General features: G+C 41.4%; 1 protein-coding gene across 3 annotated transcripts in view; it reads left to right on the top strand.

Annotated features, from left to right (window-relative positions):
- Frmd3 (FERM domain containing 3) overlaps positions 1-17,060 on the top strand; it is a 129,692-nt gene extending 112,632 nt beyond the window's left edge. The window contains exons 14-15 of one of the 3 annotated variants that reach the window (XM_019208771.2): positions 12,087-12,545; positions 16,851-17,060. In XM_019208771.2, coding sequence (XP_019064316.1) covers positions 12,087-12,545; positions 16,851-16,864 — 473 coding nt within the window. In that variant the 3' untranslated portion in view covers positions 16,865-17,060. Of the gene's footprint in view, positions 1-12,086; positions 13,180-16,850 lie in introns of those variants that run through there. The other 2 variants (XM_033758705.1, XM_010632903.2) reach the window with 2 other exon arrangements.
- Positions 17,061-17,578: the final 518 nt, after the last annotated feature.

Genomic DNA, 17,578 nt, shown 5'->3' with positions numbered 1-17,578 from the left:
TTTTTTTTTTTTTTTTTTTTTTTTTTTGGCGGGGATACTGGGGGATCGAACTCAGGCCCTTGTGGCTTGCAAGGCGGGCAGCAGAACCACTGAGCCAAATCCCCAGCCCACATTTAGCTATTTTTAAAAAAGTTTCCCATTATCACATTTTTACATTGTTTTTGCTGGCATGAAATGACTCACTGCTTTGATATGGTCTCGCTTTTGAATACCGGAGCAGAACTTCCAGGAATTCTGGTTTATTTTAATCTCTTTTCTATGTAGCTAATCCTATTATCGGAAATAGTGAGAGATCTCTGCCTTCTTTCCTAATATTTACACTTCTAATTCTTTTTTAGTTTATCATGTGGTATTATCTAGAGCCACCAGAGTAACTGACATGTAGAGGGAGGTTTTTGTCACATTCCTGACTGGTGGGGGTTTTTCTCATGTTTTGCTGTTACATTTGGCTGCCATCACATGTGGTGATTTCTGCAGTTCACTAGCAGATATCTCAAATCTTTGCTTTTCAAGAGATAGAGGTTTAATGGAAAACACATCGTGAAACTGCAGCACAGTGCAGTGGTTAATTGTGATGATGAACAAACCCACAGCATGAGAAAACAACTGCATCATGGAGGAAGCCATTAGCAGTGAGAAATGGGGCGCTCTAACTAACACTGGTGTAAATAAGAAGTGATTTCTCACCCAGGAGATCAAGGCCAGAGGCAGATAGGATTGCAGAGTTGCCAGCCAGTTTCATTCATCTCTGTACACTGCCCTTCCCCGTTGGCCAAGCTTTTCCTCAGAGCAGTGACCATCTGGCTGCCAGGCCTGCGCTGTCCCCTCGAGTTACAGCACCAACAAGAGATAAATAGACTGCGCCTTGCCAAGATGTTCTTGGAAGCAGAAGTCCCTCTGTCATGTCTTTCTGTCTGTCTCTCTCTCCTGTCTCTCTCTCTCTCTCTCTTTCCCTTTTCTCAATCTCAATATATGTTTTCAAAGTTGATACTCATATAACCATTTCTAAACCAAATGTGACCAAGAGGCTGGAATCACTGTGACTGGCTTCCTGATCACTTGGGCAGAAACCGACCATGAACGGTCAGCTGTGGAAGCTCCCAGATACTCAGCAAAGCATCTACATCAAATAGAGGAGACTTGAGTCAGAGGCAGCCGGGTGCAGATGGGCAGTCACTCCAGGGAGACGCGCCGCTCCGTGCCAGGCACAGAGCATGAGCAGCATGACACATGTGGGCACCTCTGCGTGGATGCCTGTGGTGAAAATATGTGGGGCATAGGAGAGCTCTGTTGTGCTGAGCTAGAGTTTAGTTTACTGAGTAGGTTGAAAGAAAGAGCAGTGTTTAAGGAAGAGCGCTAACATAATTAGCTGACATTTTAAAATTACTGTTCTGAAAGCAAGTTCTCAAGAAACCTGATTGAAGTCAAAGGAACAAAAGTGGTTAGGTTGTCACTGCTGTCATCCATTGAAGTGGGAGAATGGAGAGGCAGGGGCAGCTTTGAACGCAGGAAGGTAGTGGGGTTGGAAAATTTGGAGATGGGGAGACATGAGCGGTGGTGAGGTGCAGTCCTGGTCAGACTTGGCACGCTGGTTCGGGAGGCCGATGAAGAAGATCGCATGATCTAATGAGTAATGCAGGAGGGAGGAAGCCGAGTGAGGGATGCTGTGTGTGCTTTCAGAAATATCCGGATTTATGTCCCTGTGTAGAGATGCAGGCAAATCTGGGCCTTGTCAGACAGTTTTGAGTTGAGATGGACCAGAGATTCAGTAATATACGTCTCCCAAACTAAGCTGTGCTCTAATTTCTCTGGGCAAATACATCTGGGATATGTTGAATTAAATAAAGTAAAATTGACTTCTCATCAGAACCTTTCGGATGCTTTAATATGATAATAGTAATGTGTTGCACACTGACCATGTGCTGAGAACTTTGCGCGTATTCCTCTGCATACGGGGGATCATATGCAGTGTGTCCTGGAATCTCCTCAGTTTTACAGATGAAGAAACTGAAACAGAACAGTTAACTGGTCTGTGACAAAATAGTCCAAGAACAGGACTCAAATCCAGAAAGGTGATTTCAGAGCTCCAACTCTGAGTAGATGGTAATGTTCCAAAGGATGATAGAGTATGCACAGTCCCCAAACTTCTCTGACCATGGAATATTGTTTGTGAGGCAAAACTAGCAACATTTTAAGGGACAGTGGTAACCTATAGTACCAGGTTGAGTGATTCTGCTGGAGCATATTGGAGTTATGCATAAATTAAGACTTCAAAAAAGAGGAAATGGAGTGAAGAGGGCAAAGAATCAAGGCCACCACATAGAGGGGAAAAGAACTTGTAAGGGCAGTCAAGGACAAAAACCACATGATCCTCTCGATGGATGCAGAAAAAGCATTTGACAAAATTCAACACCCATTCATGTTTAAAAACCCTGCAAAAATTGGACTAGATGGTCTATATCTCAACTTAATAAAGGCTATCTGTGAAAAACCAACAGCCAACATCATATTAAATGGCCAAAAACTGAAAACCTTCACGTTAAAATAAAAAACAAGACAAGGATGCCCACTATCACCACTCCTCTTTGATATAGTTCTGGAAACATTAGCCATAGCAATTAGACAAGAGAAAGAAATTAAAGCAATAAAGATAGGAAAGGAAGAAGTTAAACTGTCATTATTTGCTGACTATATGATACTCTACATTGAAGACCCAAAAAACTCTACCAAAAGACTTCTAGACTTAATTGACATTTTTAGCAGAGTAGCTGGATACAAGGTCAACACCCAAAAATCAATAGCCTTCTTGTACACAAATAACAGACTCACTGAGCGAGAAATGAGGGAAACAATTCCTTTCACAATAGCACCCCAAAAATGAAGTATCTAGGAATTAATCTAATAAAAGAAGCAAAAGACCACTACACTGAAAACTACAGCACTCTGAAAAAAGAGATTGAAGAGCAAAAAGAAAATGGAAAGATATCCCCTGCTCCTGGATAGGAAGAATCAACAGTGAAAATGGCCATACTACCAAAACTGCTATACAGGTTTAGTACAATGCCAATAGAAATTCCAACACTATATTTCACAGAACTAGAAAAAAGAATCCAAAAATTCATTTGGAACCAGAAGAGACCTAGAATAGCAAAAGCCATCCTAGGCAACAGACACATGGCAGTGGGTATAACAATTCCCAATCTGAAAGTATACTACAAAGACACTGTGATAAAAACAGCATGATACTGGCAAAGAAACAGATCTGAGGATCACTGAAACAGAGTGGAAGACACAAAAACAACTCCAGATGTACCCAGCTACCTCATCTTTGACAAAGGAGCTTACCATTCCCACTGGAGGAAAGATAGCCTCTTCAATAAATAGTGTGGGAAAAACTGAATGTCAACCTGCCAAAGATTAAAATTGGACCCATATCTTTCACCATGCACTAAATTAAAATCCAAGTGGATTAAAGATCAAAATATAAAAACAAAAACACTAAACTTGCTGGAAGATAAGTTAGGCAGAACTCTGGAAGACATTGGCAGAGGAAAAGACTATGAACAAATCCTCAGTAGCACAGGAACTAGCAGAAAGAATCAACAACTGGGATCTCATCTTATTAAAAAAGCTTCTGCACTGCAAAAGAAACCATCAACAAAACTAAGAGACAATTTGCAATGTGGGAAAAAGTTTTACCAGCTGCTCCTCACACAAAGGACTACTATCGAGAATATATAAAGAACTCAAAACAATCAGCCCCCCCAATATAAAGACTCAATTCATAAATGGGCACCTGAAATGAAATGACATTTCTCAGGCAAAGAAGTAAAAGCAGCAAGTAAATATATGAAAATATGTTCCACATCACTGGTCATTCGAGAGATGCAGATGAAAACAACACTGAGATTCCACCTCACCCCACAAAGAATGGCTGTTATCAAGAAATCACACAATAAATGTTGGCGGGGTTGTGGGGAGAAAGGAACCCTTCTCCATTGTTGGTGGCAGTGCAGACTGGTGCAACCACTATGGAAATCAATATGGAGATACCTCAAAGAGCTGGGACTAGAGGTTCCCTTTGACCCAGCCATCCCTCTGCTGGGTATCTTTCCAAAAGAATTAAAAGAATCATATCACAGTGACATATGTGCACCTATGTTTATAGCAGCACAGTTTGTAATAGCTAAAACATGGAAACAGCCTATTTGCCCATCAGTTGGAAACTGGATAAAGAAGATGTGGTTTTTCTACAAAATGGAATATTACTCAGCCATAAAGAATGAGAAATTAGATTCATTCATAGGAAAATGGATACATATTGAGGATATACTTCTAAGTGAAATAAGTAAGTCAAACGTGTAAACACCGAATAGTTTCTCTGGGATGAAAAACTATAATAGTACACAAGATCTTAATGATATAATTGACCATGTGAAATAGGAAGAAAAGGGCTAAAGATGTAGGGAAAGTGGGAATGGTAAGGGAAAGGGAATAAGGGAAAAGGAAAAAAATATGAGAAAATGACAAAATGGAAATAAAGTGTTTGTAAATGGGGACGGGAGTAGGGGATGAAGGGAGGGCAGGGACAAGAGGAAAAAATACGGACCAAGACCTGTCATGTAAAGGTACAGGATCCCAGTAATGAATGTAACTGTACTGTATACCTAGAATGTACCAATAAACTCAATAAAAAGGAAAAAAAAGAAACTGTAAGGGCAGAAGTAGCTTATATTCATTGGATGATATCTAAGATGGTTGGTGTTTCAGAGGTTGGGTGATCAGTAAAAAGACAGAAGTGAGCGCACGTTCACACACACACACACACACACCACTTTTAGCAGTAGGGTGGTCACTGGAGACCTTTGTGAGCACTGTTTTAATGAGCTGGCAGGAACAACTGATTTGGAAATGTAAGGACAAGGATTTCACTATTCAAATCATTTGTATGAGTTCTAGATACTGAAGTCATCCAAGATGATGGTACTGCGAGTTCCAAGTCAGTGAGACAGGAGCAAAGCCAGGAGGCTGGCAGATGGCCACAAGGAGAAGAGAGTTGATCTTTAAGGGTGCAACCTCCAGGGATGGGCATGGGAACAAGAAGAGTGCCCGGCAGTGCTGCCAGCCTGGGCTGTTGGGAGATGACCACTGATATAGGAGGGAGTGTCAGGTCTCGACTGGGGTGGAGAGGTGGGGGCATTAAGATCCACCCCCATCTGTCTAAATTTCCACTCAGGTATACCTTCCTGAGTCTTTGGGCTGAGTCCTTCTCACAGATTTTAAATAATGTGAACAGGCAGCTTTCTAAAGATGTTGAGAAGCATCAGGGCCATTTCTTATGTTAGACATTCCGCACTGTCCATGCTGAAAGAGAAAACTCTCATCTGGAGGAGCAAATGTCATTCTCGGCCCTTTTTCCTTAAACCCGTGGGACATGCATTTCATTTAAAGGATTAAACTTTATCCCCAATAGAAGGGAGATGGCGGAATCATGTGTGAGGTTAATGATGTGCTATCTCACATGATTCTGGAAGTCTGCATGCTGCTTAATATGGATAGAAAATTTTCCACTCAGAGTACATGCTATTATAAATTTCAAAGTTTATTTTGTTTCTCACCTAAACTCTTAATCCATACATAGCAAGTGTTTTTCTGTTTTGTTTTTTGTTCTCTCGTTTTTTGCTCCTCTATTGGTCATGATATAATCATAGGAAAGCTGACATCTAGTGAAATGATAAAATTGACTAGTAAAGCTTTTTGAGAATACAGAGTGCATTTAAATAATATTTCCAGGACCACGAGAATATGGTGGGACCGTCCCAGGCAGAGGAGATCGGGTGGTCACCCCACATACAGTAAAATTGTAGTTTGAGCAAATGAAATCGGGGAAAGGACAGAGAAAGTTTTTATTCTGAGGTGAAGAAGGGAGGGACTCTGGGTCTCTCAGATCCTCTTGTCTTCAGGCAACAGGGTGGTTTGGGGAAAAACTTCATGGGGTTTGGTATCAGATAGGCTTGGTTATAAACTCCTGCTCCGTTGCTCCCTCACTTCCTGATCTCTGACAAGCTCATCTCTTTGAGCTTTGAGTTTCTCATTTTCTCTTGCAAATTTGCATGATTGTGTACTTTACAATATACTGCCCTGGAGAAATTCATTTAAATGTTAGTGACCCTACCTACAATTTTAATGGAACAGTTTGATAGGCATAGTCTAAGATGGAGCCACAGAAAGCCAGGACTGGAAGGAGCCAGGTCCATTTTGCAATAAAAAGTCCCAGATGATAGACCCGGAGTGACATATATAAGGTTGCTCAGATAGTTATAGCTCAGCTGGAGAATGGAGTCCAGATGTCTGCCTTCTGGGCCACAGTTTTTTGTATGTATCATATTTACCAGAAGTAGAGGGAGAGTGTGCTCTGCTTTCTTCTTCCGCTTTTTCTTTATTTTGCTATTTACCCTCAGTTTGAGGACACAGCACATCGCCCAGAGCTAAGCTCAGCTGCCCACCATAAGTAGATTGACCACCTTGAGGATGGTCCTTATCACTATGCAACAAACCCATGATCTCTGCAGAGACCTGGCAGCTTGATGTGTATCTGATCTGTGGTTGGCCACCCTCTCAGATCCAGCATGTCTATCTAAGAGCAAATACACTGTACTATTCTCTGTACCATCCTAACATGCATCTCATAGAAAACAGTGTCCCTACATGTAACATCAAAGTCAGAATAATCTCTAATTGTAAGATAAGGAGAATGGAGAAGAAATAATTTTTAATAAGAATTTCCAAAGGCTTTGCCAGTGCTTCACTCGCCAAGAGGCAGAATGAAGGGGTAAGGTGCTGGGACTCAGGGTAATTAGGCATTGAGAGCATCTCCCACGTGGGCATCGCACACCCTGACACCTGCGATGGACGGCGATGATGTGATGATCTGAACTTCTGAAGGCTCTTAGCCGAGTCTTCCTTCAGTTTGCTCAGTGGCTGCATTCCTGAGAATGTAAAATATGTTGAAATGATACCCCATGTGCTTAAGGTTTAAATCAAAAATAGGTTGCTAGATTCAGATAATTTGCAACACGCTTTTCGTCTACATGGAGAACTTCTGATATTGGATGTCTGAAAGCTGTGTGGGATACCCAGTGGTTCATCTCGCGGGACCACCCTGAACAGCGTAGGGTGTCTGGCGTCCGACGGCCACCTGTCCCTCCAGTCCCTGTGGCATGGGAAGCACTCCCCAGGCCTGCAGCACGCTGCTCGGTGCATACTGCCCCTCGAGTGGTGGTGGACCCTCCACAGCAGGGTGTGCCGCGACAGGCTCAGGGGGCCTCGGGGCCAGAGTGGCGGTCCCCAGCGATGTCATTTGCCAAAGCCTCTCCACTGGACAGGGGCCTCGTGAACACATCAAGGACCGGCTGGCTATGGCAGACACAGCAGGACTTACAGCTAAAAAGTGCCTCCTGCAAAGTGAACCAGTTTGGTTTTGGCCAAACAAAAATTACCACGGAAGATTTAAATTAAAAAAGACATGGCTAAGTGGGTTGACTGTTACCCCAACAAACACAAACTCCAAATTCTTGTGTAAGAGGTGAGCATAGTTAAGTGCAGATTGCAGATGATTTATTTTTTTCTTTGTCTCCATCTTGTCCCCCAAATACTTTCTCGCATTGTTTTCTTTTTCCCCCTCCACACTTCTGATCCTTTCCATAACCGATGAAGCAGTTAAGGGTCACAAGTATGTTCATTTAGGGCATTCTGGCAACACTGACATTGTGAGGTCACTGTGCTGGAGAAACCAGATGAGGGTCATTAGCAGGCTCCTCAGCTGTGTGTCTTGTACACCCACGGGGTGCTGGGAGCTTCAGCTGTAGTATTTGGCTTCTGTCGTGAATTAACCCGGAAGTTGGGTTCTGTAACCATAGGAGAGCAGCATCTGTAGCTTCTGAAGAACGGCTTCCCTAGCAACCAAATCCATCAGCAGCCCACTGATTGGCTGTGGGTGCTGCAGATGCCTCTGCAGGCTGCGCTACTCTAGGATTGCTGCGAATGGTGCTGATGGGGTGGGCGGGGCCTGCCTGCAGCAGGAAGCACTCCTCCTTTTCCACATCAGTATCCCTCAGCATCTGTCTTTTGCTTTTTGCTATTTCATTTCATAAGGTGTTTCTTCAAGTTAAATGACAATAGTATAGAATATATAATCATACTAGAATGTAATAATAATTAACATTTCTGGTGTGCTGGAAATTTTGGAGCTATTTTCTAATTTTAACTGGTCTGTGCAGGTATATAAATGGGAAATGATTTCTTTTTCCTAAATTATCATTTCTTCTAAAACACGAAAGAATTCAATCTTTTTTGTTGTGTTTTTGGGGGGTTTGAGGTACCAGGGTTCGAATTTAGGCCCTTGCGCTCCCAAGGCAGGCAGCAGAACCACTGAGCCAAATTCCCTGCCCTGAGCTCATTCTTTCTAGTTGAGTTTGTGAATGTATTCAGCTCCTCAGATACAGATGAGGAGGATATAAATAAACTCATAGTAAAATAAATTTAATGAAGCAGTGTAGATAATTTTGCTAATTTAGTATTTCTAGTCTCTTTGGACATTCTTGTCAGAATTCACTGGAAGAGGTATGTAGGCAACTTTTTTTTTTTTTTGTAGGCAAATTTTAAAATCTACATATTAGGAAAATTAAGAAAATATGTAAAACCAATTACAATAAAATTCACCTGGTTTACCATGGATTTGTGATAATGTACGTGTTTGATAAAATGTTATTTGTTAATAGGTCAAATATTAGCTATTGTTTTGTGTTGAGATTGTAATATCTAATTTCTGAAGTTTTTTTCAATTATAGACAGCACTTACACACCATCATTTCACTTACCTCAGCCCAGCCTGAAGTGGCATCACTCGTGTTCTGTAGTTAAGCAAGAATAGTAAGTAACATTTAACTACTTAATAACTGAAGTCTTATAAGTAAATGACAGAGCTGGGATTTAAACCCAGGGTCGTCCAACTTTCGTGTGGTCCCCTCCTGCTGTACCCAGCTGCCTTGCAATTTGAGCACAGAGGTGAGTAATACGAACCTCTAGTGCATAACACATCGTGAGAAATAAAAAAAACAAGGAAAGGAAGAAAGCATTTATTCCCTGCCTACTGCCTTATTTTCAGGAAAGTAAGTGAATATTTTTTACATCAAGATCAGTGGCCTAAAACACCTGAGTGACTTGATACATCAGAAATCCAGCTGATTTTCTGATTACAGCAACACTGAGTGGCAACCTGTACGCCAGACACGATCCACAGTGCATTCTGTGTGGGTTACACAGATATTCTTACAATTTGAATTTTACAGCTTTTAAGTGGAACAGGGTCGATTCCTCGCCATCACCACCATTGCCTCCTGTCCCGTACACTTCCCATTAGGCACTGGCCTGACCTGTGGAGGCCCTGGCTCGGTGACCTCTGGAGCAGTTACTGGAATTGTTTCCCCCGAGGTTACCAGCTTCACTCTTTGAGTACTCTCTTTTCCTCCTTATATCCTGGACTTCTCAGGAGAAGAATAAATCCAGGAGTAGAATAGGGGCTACTGGGGTGAGGACTGAAATTTCACATTGCATGATCGAGAAAGCCCTCAGCAAGAGGAGGGCATCTGAAAAAGACTGAAAAGGGGGAGGAACGTGAACATATGTGCCCAGACTCCCTCTTCCAGCAGTGGGAGCCGCAAGAGCAAAGGCCCTGTGAGAAGGGGGACAGCAAGGCTACAGTGAGGCAGAGGGCACAGAGGGCAGGAACAGATGCCCTTGCAAGGATTCAGCTGTTCTCCGAAGAGGATAAACCACTAGCGAGCACTGAGCAAGTGAGTAGCATGGTCCACCTAGGTTGTCAAGCATCCCTCCTGCTGCTGTGCTAGTAGCAGCCTGCACCCTGCAAGGCTGGAGGCAGGGAGATGTATAAAAGGTCACTGCTGTAATCCAGATGAGAGCATGGCAGTTTGGGTCAGGGAGTTGACAGTGGAAGTGGCAAGAATCACTGATGCCTGACTCAGTTTGAAAGTAGAGACACCGAGGCTGTTGTCAGTTTGAAGGTGGGTGTGAACAGAGGAGAGCAGGGGATTTGGGGCTGAGCAGCTGGGAGCTAAGGGTTGCTATCAACAAACACTGCAGCCTGGAAACCTGAGGTTTCCCTTCCCCAATGGTTACAGATAAGAAAGGGTTGCATCAACAGAAGGTGAAGGGGCAAGGGCTTGGTTATTAGGGTGCATAAAGAGGAAATGCTATATGCATACACACATGGGGAGGTGGAAGAATTAAATTCATGGGCCAGGGATTTAGCTCAGTGGTTCCGCCTTAGCTCAGTGGTTCCCCCCCCTGCCTTGCAAGCACAGGGACCCATTCAATCCCTGGTACAAAAAAAAAAAAAAAAAAGAATTAAGTTCATGATCGGAGGTACCACTGTATTAGCTTAAGTATTTGTTTTTAATTTGTTTCTAGAAGTGGAACTGCAAGGTCAGATAATAATTTTCTGACTTTCTGAGGAACATCAAACTTTTTCCACAGTAACTGAACCATTTCACACAACTACTGGCAATGTATGGGATTCTGATTTTTCCACATCATCAACTTTTGTTATTTTTAGTTTTTAAAAAGATATTGTAATCCTAATATACGTGAAATTGTGTTTCACTCTGGTTCTAATTTGCATTTCCCTGAAGTCTTACGTTGCTGAGCATCTTTCTGTGTGAGTACTGACCATCTGTATATGGTGTGTACTTTGATGATATTTTTCACTTGGGCTTCTCAGTGCTCTCTGACCAGAGCTATCAGGAAATATATGTTGGTTTTTGAAAGATAAAAGCAGTAATTCACTCCTGCACACCTTGAAGAGAGAGAAGTGGTGGAATGTATTCCAGCTCTTAGTTACCTAAAGCACCTGGCTGTCATTTGGTGTTTGCTGGATTGTAGATTCTGCAGGACATCTGATGCTGTCTTTATTTCACAGAGTACCAAAAACTCAACATCAGCAGAGCAGGCCTAAGTAGCTGGATTTCCCATCTACAATGGAAGGCTCTGAGAAAAACTTCTCCCCTAAAAAGCTTTTAAATAAAATCCATAACTTTTGACTAAGCAATTTGCTCTTTAGATATCTCTCTCTCTGGAAAATTAACTCAAACTAGAGGAGAAAAGCTTTATTAGTAAAGATACCTTGGAGCATTTTTATAACAATAAATCAAAGAATTTACCATTAGACAATTTATTGTAAATAGAAAATTTGGCATCTCTTACAAATACCAATAAAAGTATATGTGAACATTTGCAATGTTGCAGTTAAAACATCAAATGAAACAAGCAAAGTATGTGTTGTACACATAATACTGTCGGAATTACAGGCCATTATCCCTTACCCACAGTGCTTGGGAATGGCAGTATTTCAAAATGCAGAGGTTTTCAGATTTTTAGAATATTTGTATAGATTTTACTGGTTAAGTAGCTCTACTTAGAAAATCTGAAATTCTAAATCTTTTGGACATTTTTGGATTTCAGTTAGTGTTAGGGTTAGGGTTACTCAACTTATATATAATAGTAGGAACCACAGAAATTGTACCTAGCATGAAGACTAGAAAGCAACATATCAGGATGACAATTTGATTATCCTTGAATGACTGATTCTACAGTCACCCTACAGTGTCGTGCCACGTAGTATGGTAAAATGTAGTGTAGTTTTACAATACTCTACTGAGTGATAGTGCTGGCTTCCGGAAGATACCACTCACACCGTACTGAATTATTGTCATTTTATTCTTGCGAACATGGTCAAAGTTGGAGATTTGCAGACCAGAATCACACATTTCAGTTTTGTGTACATTGCCAACCATTTGAGAAGTGTTGGTCATTTGGGGTTTAGCTAATTTACTTTATCACTTGTGGTACAAGGTCTGTTTGTTACTAACAAGACTTGGTTTCATTCATGGGTCCTTGGACTGATTTCATCGATTCCTCGATTTCTATACATTGTTTTGTTTCCACCTACAGTTTTTTGTGGAAAAAGAAAATCTGAAATTTAAAATTATAAAAAGCATGTCTTTTTTCAGGTATCCCACTGCCCAAAGAGGACAGTTCTGCTCCACTGACCTCCAGCTCCCCAGTGAAGGAAGCCCGAGGGTATGAGGATCCCCCAAGTGAAGAGGAAGACAGTATCAAAGAAGAGCCCCTAACCATCTCTGAACTAACATACAACCCAAGTGGCAGCCTGCTCCCCACCCCAGTTGATGATGATGAGATTGATATGCTCTTTGACTGTTCATCTAGGCTTGAGCTGGAGAGAGAAGACACAGATTCGTTTGAGGAACTGGAAGCAGATGAAAATGCCTTTTTGATTGCTGAGGAAGAGGAGCTGAAGGAGGCTCGCCGAGCTTTGTCATGGAGCTATGACATTCTGACCGGCCACTTTCGGGTGAATCCACTAGTCAAGAGTTTTTCCAGGCTCCTTGTGGTGGGCCTGGGACTGCTGCTCTTTGTATTTCCCCTGCTCCTCCTCCTTTTGGAGTCAGGTATTGATCTCTCCTTCTTATGTGAAATCCGCCAGACACCAGAGTTTGAGCAGTTCCACTATGAATACTACTGTCCCCTCAAGGAGTGGGTGGCTGGGAAGGTCAACCTCATGCTGTACATGCTGGGCTGCTCGTGAGGCTGACACATCATATCACTAAGGGCTATATTCAATGCTAGCATGTTCTCTTTTCAGTAGGTACCTGGTTCTGAATGGTCGTGGGGTCACCAACAAGTGATTCTTTCTCGTAACCGATCATCTAACTCTTCGGTTAGCTTTCCATACTTCAGTACACTTAAATAAGTTTAAATCAAATATAGTTATTTTAGTTATAGGTCAGAAAGATGGCCCTTAAACAAAAACATGTTTATTTTTTAACGTAGGGTAGACATCTTTATCTGTTCTATCATAATACATAATGATACATTAGACAAATTCGATTTTCCTGCTTTTAGTAGTTGATGCCACCACAAGTTATAAGATTCAGAATCAGAATTTTTAGGAAAAACCCAAGGGAAAGTTTTTGAATATAATCCTTAGTAAACACAATGTCTTCTAACCAATGCCTATACAACTAAATTTATGCTGGGCTTTTCTTTTTGTTTTTTAAAAATATTTTTATGTGTTCAAACTATTTTGGTAAACTTTTAGCAAAAAAAAAAAAAAAACCCAAAAACAAACAAAAAAACCTTCTGGAATTATTTAAGTATACAGATTGCAAGACTAATGCACAGAGGTATATCAGGAATTTTCTAATGTTTTGGCACTGGTTTGTTTTTTACAATATTTTTGGCCAAATAGTCTCCTAATTTGTTATCATATGCATATAAGATAGAAAAATGGGTAGAAAGACACTGTAATAAGTAAGCCCCCGAAACAGATGATGGAACTAGAGGATGTACAGCCTGAGAGCCCTGAGTTGACACAGGAAGGTCCATTTTTCAAAGTTTTGGACAAGACAATTTGGTATTTTTCTTTTGTGTTCTGTCCACATATTTGGTCCTGGGGAAGCAGACTGTTTGTTCTTAAAGGAAAGTGAAACTTTAAAGGAAAAATCGTAAAAGATATACTAGTGAACTGCTTATGGTACAGTAACACAAGAGTGTAGGCAGACATAAGCTGGAAAAATACAAAGTGGCAAAGGAGAGTTCTGGTGAGGGTTTGTAGGCAAGTGGTGGTAGGTGGATGGATCCTAAGGAAGTTCTCATGACACAAGGCATGCAGCAGTGTAAAGAGTAGGGCCCTTGCTGTCCAAGGTGACATGAATGTGTTCAAATGGATATAAATAAAGGTGGAGAAACTTTAAGGTAAAATTTTGGTCCCTCATGCCATTCATTGCGATTCTGTGGACAAAATTCAAAAAGTGGCAAGAGAGAGAGAGAGGACAGAGAGAGAGAGAAACAGTGAATGAATAGCCTTTTGATGCCACTGATTGTCCTTTTCAGTATACTCAGTGTCCTCTCGTCCTTGCCTGGTTTCCTTAAGATCATAGCTCATTCATAATTGGGGCTTCCACTCAGAAAATGCAGAGGGCTTGTCAGATGACAAATCTATTCAGCTTCAGTGAAGTAGACAACAGAAGGGGACAAATAAGCAGACAACACAAGAGCCAAATCCTCTAGTACCTTACTTCATATCATCAAATCCATGAGAAAAAGGTCTGGTGCTTTCCTGTGCACAACACTGACCAGCAGTGTGCTGTGAGTGAGAAGGAAGATCCTGGAGCTCACAGCGTGGAGTGTAGGATTGATTGCCCCATGGGTTGAGAACACACCTTTGTTTAAGGCATGTGACCCACCTGTGATATCTCCCTAACTCTAAGGACACTTTAATTCTATTTATTAGCATAATTTCCAAGTCAGACATTCCAGTCTCGTGCACTCAGTGGAGCTCTGAGTGAGCTCCTGGTGAGCTCACTAGGCATTTAATTTTGCAAGCAAGTTTTGAAAAACAGTTCATGAGGCTTTCATCTGAACCCATTAAAATATATACTTGCTATTGAGTTTGCATGGTTTCCTTCAGATGAATTTTCGCTGATAAATATCTTTTCCATGGTTGTAACCTGCAACAATAAGTTCATTTTTTCTCTTCTCTAAGTCACCAAGACATTCTCTGTGACAAAGGAGTGATCCAGTGTATTCTGTGCAAATCAGTCCTTCTTCAAATTGTGCTTCATGTTGTCCTAATGAAGACAAACCTATTTAAACAAGATTAAATAAATTTTGACTTTATGGAAGTAATATATTTTCCATTGTAAAGTATTTGAACAGAACTACAAGACAAATATCACATATAATCCAACCGTACAGATTCATATTAAAGATATGTATATATATATATTTTTTTTATATATATATATATATATATATATCCAGCTACATCTCTCTAGAAATGTTTTCAGATAAAGGAGCTGGCAGAGTATGCTGAGTTTCAACAATAACCATCAGAAGTAAAACTGGGGTTGTGGAAGCCATTTAGTTGGCATAGAATCAGAGCCTTGTAGAAATATCCATCTAAGTCTTGTAGAAGGCTGTCACCAGTTACCTGAATTAAATGAGGAAAACATTGCCACTAAAGACAAGACAGTACACAATATAGTGAGGTGCAGAGTTCAAAGCAAGTGTGTGAGTATATGTATATTCCATATTATTGATGTATGTGTGTTTATATACAAACTTGTACATACGTGTGTATTTGTATAGACACAACTAATATATATGCCTTTTATATATAGTTGTGCTGATTTTGCTCTGTTTGAGGAAACTGTTCCTTTTCCTCTCAGATATCATGGTGGGTAAAACCAGCCTCAAAGATTTAAATTTTCCATGAAAATTACTGTGTGTACATTTGTGGATCCGTACACACACATACGGCAAATACGTATACACACACAATCTTGTCTTTAATGCTAATGCAAGTTGGATGATGAAAATAATGTAGGTAAAGTATCATGTATTTCTATCTGTGCTTGGAGCATATTGTAAAATGTTATGTACTTGGAGTATATTTTGTGGTTTGTCTAATACTTATAAACCTAACTGTGGGGAGAAGTCACAATGAGTTGATTTGACTGAAATCCAGAGATATGGGGCCATGTTACTGTGATTGGAGCCTTATCTTTGTATAGTGAAATTTGCATTTCTATGTCAACATCCAAATTGTTTTATATGTTAATATGGTAGCAGGAATCCCTAATAAAAATACTCTGGGGTAAATATTTCTGCAATCATTCAGTTTTATTTAAAGTATAGTTGTGTAGTCAACTTGTTGGAAACTCCAGGAATATGCTCTTTAGGACCACAAAATGAGGCTCCTCGTTAATGGTAATAGTATAAAAAGAATCACAGGTAAAGGATGAGATTAACCCTCTGCAAAAGTCACCCAAGTCCAAAGTAGAAATGTTAGCGCTACAAATGTGCTCAACCATAAAGCAAAGTTAGGGTCTACTTAATGGTACTAAGATAACTAGGCTAATAGAAAAATAGAAGAATGGCATGAAGGATTTAAGAGTGCTAGAAGTTGGGGTGTCATCATCACCAGTGGTCAGAAAGGGAGCCTCCTGCGCAGAGTGTCATCTGATTCTCCACTGGGATAATTACCATTAGACCTCTCACCTTGGCCTTCACAGGCTCTGGGAGAATCTCACTCTTGCACTTCCCAGCTCCTCTCTACACAGTGTGGACTTGACAGGTCTTCTGCTGAAGTTCGGCACAAGGACCACAGCTCCACACCTGAAGATTAAACCAGTACAGTACATGTTACTCTGAGTGACACAAGGGGGCCTTCTTCCCAGAGGAGTACCTTGGAGGTCAAGCAGAATGGCCCTTTAGCTGTGGTGGCCTCTTAAGTCTGCAAGTTCTTACTCAGCAGCCCTCAGGGACAGACTAGAAAAGAACTCAGTGGTTAGTGTTCAAAAGAAGCGTGACTTGTGGACCTTATTCTGGCTCTGGCAGTTCTACCCCGCACCTTTGGGTCAGTATCTGCTGACTCAAATGACCCACTGTGTAGTTCATTGAGCTCCTGCTCCAATCTTGCCTTTTGAAGGAGATCTTTCCCTATATTCCTAAATTTTCTGCTAAGTCAAATAGAAGAAGGAGCTCCCACCAACATTCCCAATATGGGGAGAAAGTATTGGAGAGAGGCTTCTACCTTTGAGGTAACTTCTGGAGTGGTTGCAGTGATGGGGTTCGAATCTTTTAGGGCCATCTTCCTCTACTGGGTGGAGAGTATATGCTAAAGGTCCCTGCTTACCTGTGCTCCTGCTTCTCTCTTTCTCTCTGTCTTGGACCTGCTTTTGGGCTTCCAGTCTCCATGCCATAAAGAGTCTCAGCAGGACCTGCCCATGGGGGGCTCAGCCGGGATCGTCTTTCCACGTTCCAGCCTCATTCTGTACTGGGTGGGTAAGTCCGGCAAGCATGCCCAGTGGGCTCAGCTGTCATCACTTTGGAGAGGAAGAAAGAAACTCCTGTAGGCCTCAGATCTCAGCTGTGTTCTCCAAATCAGTAATAAAGCTGATTTAACCCCTCTTCTGGGCTTTGTCTTTTATCTCCTGGGAAATGGGACACGGATGTTGGGTAGGATGGTGGCTAATATTTAGGGTTGCTAAGCTCTGATGTTACAAGCAATAAAGATGTAAAGAAGACTGTTCCTGGATGATCCTCGGCCATCAAGAGATGTCTGTCATCGACACGAGTCCTGACAGACTTTGCCAATGGGAGGGGGAACTGAAAACTAATATTAGTGAAGAACAGAGGGTTGATTGGAACGACACATGCCTATTCTGTGATCCTCCTCTTTAAAGATTCCCATCCATCTTTAGTTGATACCCCTAGTGTCTCTTGAAGAGGAAATCAAGGCCATTTTTCTAGTTACAAGGGAAAACTCTTAGGATGAAGATATACTCTCTGTGGGTAGTATTGAAATATGTCTTTCACATTTCATCAGCTTCTCCAGCTTAAAACTATCACCTTGATTCTTCTCACCCACAGAATTACAGTTATGATCACCAGCTTTCCAAGGAACATATTAGCCCAC

This window comes from Fukomys damarensis, unplaced genomic scaffold, assembly GCF_012274545.1.
Source record: "Fukomys damarensis isolate Sample0158 unplaced genomic scaffold, DMR_v1.0_HiC HiC_scaffold_4, whole genome shotgun sequence".
NCBI lineage: Eukaryota > Metazoa > Chordata > Mammalia > Rodentia > Bathyergidae > Fukomys > Fukomys damarensis.
The sequence above is the reverse complement of the archived record's forward strand: the minus strand, read 5'-3'. Positions and strand labels throughout refer to the sequence as shown.